Below are 4713 nucleotides of genomic sequence, written 5' to 3'. Positions count from 1 at the left end.
TCTTCACGGTTGATTGAACAGTAAATAATTCAAACATTAAACCAACCAAAACCCAATCAAACACTGTTTCTAAGATAAACTGTAGCTACTTGGGATAATTGATGTTTGATGAATTAAGGCAAAGATATATACATCCACATACTGAGACAAACAGGTCATATAGCACCAAATTTCTTAACGTTGCCAGAGAAGTACACAGAGCAGCACCTTTGCTCCTGATGCATTTGGTTATCTGCATTCCCCTCACCAAAAATACCCAAACCAAACCTACGCTAATTGTTATACGTAGATCAATATTTTAAACATTAATTTGATAAAAATAACCACATGAGGATGAAAGAAATCATAAACGTTTCCTACCTCAGGCAAATACCAGCATGGTTCCTACCTACTAGCTCCAGATATGAAGTACTTAAGATGCGGCATGGGGGTCAGCGGTGTCATAAGCAAAACTCCATTAGTCTTGGCGCTAAGCTAGAAAAAATACAGTCAGTTCCTTGTCTTTTTCTTTGTAAGGAGACTTTTTGCTCCTGCAATAGCCCTCATCACAACACTAGGGCTGCTACCCACCCGTCACACCTCCCTGTGTGATGGGGACTCCAGCTGGGCTGGTCAACCCCACCCCTGAGCTTACAAATTTGGGGCAAATCCCACCTTCTGTATCTACGTTTGTTAGAAGGGTGTCTACTGTGTGTATAGGCTCTGAGCTTGTGAAGGTAGCTTGGTTGTGGAGCTGGTGTTTTCAATGGATTACTGAAGTGTTTATTACTAGTGACATTTATCAATAGGAAAAAGAGTGTATTTACATTTTTTTCTGCTATTTCTCAATTTCTGTTGTATTGCATGTGGTAATTTTACTCAGGTACGATGTAGAGAGCAAGGTATCACACATGTCTTATAGAGCAGTGTCTTGCATATGGAAGAAGTGACTTGGACGGATGAAACTGGCGCTTCAGCAGCATCTCCCGCGCGAAGGGTATCCCCCTGTGTCTGCACAGGGCTGTTGTCTCGCAGCAATTGCACTTCTTTTGCTCTTATCTGCAACACCAATTGCCTTATTGAGGCAAAGATAGCTATGCTGGAGGCCTGCCTGTAACTTATTCCTGTTGTTGCTTCTTACTTGGCTTTTAGGGGTGTATTCTTTGCGTCCTCGGCTGTCAAGCAGCACGTGTATGCTCAGGTAGCGTTGTAATTAACGATTCCGATTCAGCTTTCGCTAGATGAAGGCTCCGGTACGTTTCTCCCTCCGCTGCAGCCGTACCATGGCGCTGGGGGCGCGGGGCTGCCCCTCGCGGCGGCAGCGGCGGCTGCGCGCGGAGTGCGCCTGCGCGGGTGCGGGACGTGTCCCGGCTGCCGGGGCCGAGCGGCCGGGGACAGGGCGCAGCTCCGCGGGTCCGGCGGCCGGACACGCCGATGCTCGCACCGAGCCGCCGCGGGCAACGCTTCCAAGGTGAGGCGCTGCTGGGCCCTCGCTCCCCGCCGCTGTGAGGGGCCGCGGGCGGTGCGGCGGCCGGGCCTAGGCGGGGTGCGGCGACCCTGGCCCCAGCGTTCCCTCCCGTTGGGCCGGGTAGTGGCGGGGCGTCGCCTCCCCGCGGGCACCTGCGGCCGCTGAGGGGCCGGCGCCCTGCCAACGCGGTGGAGCGGCGGGCGGGGGAAGACCCTCGGACCCGTAGGGTGGCGGTGACGGGAGGCCGCGGTGCGCGGCTCCGGCCTGCCCCTGTCCCTCCGCTCTCCTCTGCTGCTCCGTGGCACGGGCGAGGCTCAGCCGCCGCGGGGACGAGAACGGGTCTTTGGCAGCTCCTCTGTGTGGAGCCGGGCGCGGATGGCGGCGAGGGGGGACTGTTCCGTCGGGCCGGTCTCTCTGCAGCGGGGGGGCTCTGCCTCGGTGATGTGGAAGTAACGTTAAAAGCGGGGACCGGCGGGTCTTCGGTTTCGGAGAGAGATACAGTTTACTAGCGCTGCTTCGAGGTCTCACACCTAGCACCTCCTGCTGCAGCTGCGTGAGCGAGGTTATATAATGAGGGTAAAAGTCGATACTGATGTTGTGTCTACTTGTTATGTTTCCAGCTCGAACTCTTGGTGTCGTTTTTCTGTAGTTCCGTCTAATTCCTTCTCATTTCCAGTGCTGCTAGGCAGAGCATTTATATAGCAAGCATGAAGTTAGCATATACCATTTTGAACTTTCAGCATGAGCTTCCATTAACACTGTCTGTATCAAAACAGTTTCATATCAGCCTGCAATGAGTTCCTTTTGGTTTCAAAGATCACGTACAAAAAATACATAAAGGAGGCAGGTTTGTATAGAGAAGTGACAGTATTCAGTATGTTTTACTTATCTCCAAAAGTATTTATCTAAAACCTTTTTTCTGTTATTTTAAAAATACACATTCTTTCATGTTTCTAAGGGAAAAAGTGACTGGATCTTTCTTGTTGTTGGTTTCGGGGTTTTTTTTTGGTAGATAGCAATGAAAAGCGTTTTGCGTAAGTTGTGCCTGTTTGTTTCTCTTCCCTTCTCTCAGTGTGTGTTTTTTATTTGATCATGATTGCACATCTGCTGGTTTATACCTATAAGAATTTAAGGCTTATTTTTAAATATATAGATCTGAATTCTTTTTTGAGTTGGGATTAGGAGAAGAAATAGAGATGGGCAGTGAAAAAGAGGGACATGATGAGGAGGAAAGCAGTTGGTGTTATGAATCAGCATTGCCTGACTTCAATGAACTGGGCTCAGAGCAGCTGCAGGGATTTTCACTGGGAGGAGCAGATGTTGGGAGAAGAAAGCTTCACCAGAACAACCCAGCTTCTCCCTGTATCTCCTGACCTTCCGTGGGCTGAGGCTTAGGCTCTTCCTGAGCTACAGCTGGGCGTCTTGAATTGATTTTACTTTTTCCTTGTTGTTTTCCATACGTTTGTTTTCCATGGGCTTGTTTGATTGCTTTTAAACAAGTAAGCAGGAGATGGTTGGAGATGAGAATGGTTGAAATGGTGTTCACAGAAAGGAAGAGATAGGAAAAAAGCTTTTCCAAATTCATAGGAAGGGGTGGAAGAAAGGACATGCCTGAACTGTGTTACTGTCAGGTTGTTCTTTTGGTAGGATTGACATAAATGGAGGAGTAATAAAAATTGGAAGACAAGTCCCTTTGTTAGTCAAGTGTTCTGAAAACAAAGTTGTTTACTTTGCTAATTCAGGGTTCTGATATCACAATTCAGAAGGGGGAACCGGCCAAGTTGGGCGTATGCGTATCAAGTATTATGTTGACATTCTGTTACTCTTCCTGGTTAGTTTTCTTCACTTGTAGAAAAATAAGTAGTTTGCAATGCTTAAGGAATTGACATAGTAAAATTTCATAGATGGGTATCATTTGATGTCAAGTGCGTCCTTTAAAAGAAATATCTTTTAGTTAGAAGAAGAGTAATAAAGAAGATAAATCTTGACTGTGAATGCTTTTTTTTTCCCCTCAAAGAACCTATATCGGCTTTGATTATATACTCTGAATTCACTTTTTTGCCAGACCTGATTAAAATAGTTATCATTTAAAAAAAAAGACAAATATTACCTGTTGTAAGAGTACCTAATTAGGAGTTGTTAAGCATATTCCCTGAATCTCTTGAATATGTCACTTAAGCTTGTAGCTAATGTGCCTTGTGTCTTTCATGTTCATAACAACATCATCTCTTAGTAAGTTTTTGATGCCTATAAATAGGGAATATTGTGCTTTCATTGTAGCCTTGTCTGCTTAGATGTCTGTAGTTGCAGTGCATCCTTTCCTTCCTCAGCAAGGGTGACTGGAATGAAGGGGTGGTGGTTAGTAACAGTGCAGAGGCTCTTGTCTTGCTATGTTCATCTTGCACCTAGTTGGGATGTGTTAGTGTTGTATACATTTATGCAGAAATTGTATTCTCAAAAGGTAACAGCAGAAATGACTTAATGAATCATAGCTTTTTCTTACTTCAATGTAGTTTGGCTTCCTGTGAACTCTGGAGCCAGGTGGTGTTTTGAGAGAGCCTGCGGAGTGTGAAACCAGCTATAGGATTCAGGCAACAAAGGATGGGGTCTCCTTCTGGTCCTGCTGTCAGGGGTCATGCTTCAGTCTTCATGTTATTGAAGGCTGCATCATCTCGTCTTATCTATGTTGGTTTTAATTCCAGTCTAATCCTTAAAATTAACAAAGAAAGGAACCATTAATGTTTTGTAATAGATTATTATAATGCATTCTGCTATGTGGTAAGCTATCAAACTTCTCAATCTGAGTTTTCCTACACCATGTTGTCATGACTAAGTCTTAGTGATTCTTAGCATAGCATTAAATACTTGTATAATGACACCATAGCATGTTTTTGATCCTTTTTTAAATTAAAAGGGTATAATTGCATTATGATGATACAGAATTCTGACTCATCCTCATCTTAGGCTCTATTAACTATGCATTTTTTTCTTCGGTTTCATCAGCCTGGCAGATGGGGCCAGTACTTTAATAGAGGATTGTTGTTGCTACCAGTTGACTGTGTACTACAAACTAACAGGATGTTAGAAGAGTTTACTGAAGGGTAAACTATTGAGTGTCTCTTAAAATGGGTGTTGAAAACCAATAGTTAGCCAGACCCTAACATTCTGGACATGAACTGCCCACATTGCTCTCTAGGGTGACATTGTACAGAGGAAGTTGGTTTTAAAGCCCTCATTTTTCAGGTATTCTTTTTGATTATGTATAT

The 4713-nt window shown here is 44.9% G+C and overlaps 1 protein-coding gene across 4 annotated transcripts in view; it reads left to right on the top strand.

The window, feature by feature from the left end:
* The first annotated feature begins 680 nt into the window (after positions 1-680).
* The window catches only part of EVI5 (ecotropic viral integration site 5), a 79605-nt gene continuing 75572 nt past the window's right edge, over positions 681-4713 (top strand). Inside the window, exon 1 of one of the 4 annotated variants that reach the window (XM_065675387.1) lies at positions 681-716. Coding sequence is in view for 1 of the 4 variants with exons in the window: in XM_065675388.1 (XP_065531460.1) it covers positions 2018-2023 (6 nt within the window). In the remaining 3 variants the exon portion in view is untranslated. Of the gene's footprint in view, positions 717-1313; positions 1451-1666; positions 2024-4713 lie in introns of those variants that run through there. The other 3 variants (XM_065675389.1, XM_065675392.1, XM_065675388.1) reach the window with 3 other exon arrangements.

This window comes from Lathamus discolor, chromosome 3 (assembly GCF_037157495.1).
Source record: "Lathamus discolor isolate bLatDis1 chromosome 3, bLatDis1.hap1, whole genome shotgun sequence".
NCBI classification, from domain to species: Eukaryota; Metazoa; Chordata; class Aves; order Psittaciformes; family Psittacidae; genus Lathamus; species Lathamus discolor.
Note: the sequence above shows the minus strand (reverse complement) of the source record. Positions and strands in the feature narration are given on the sequence as shown.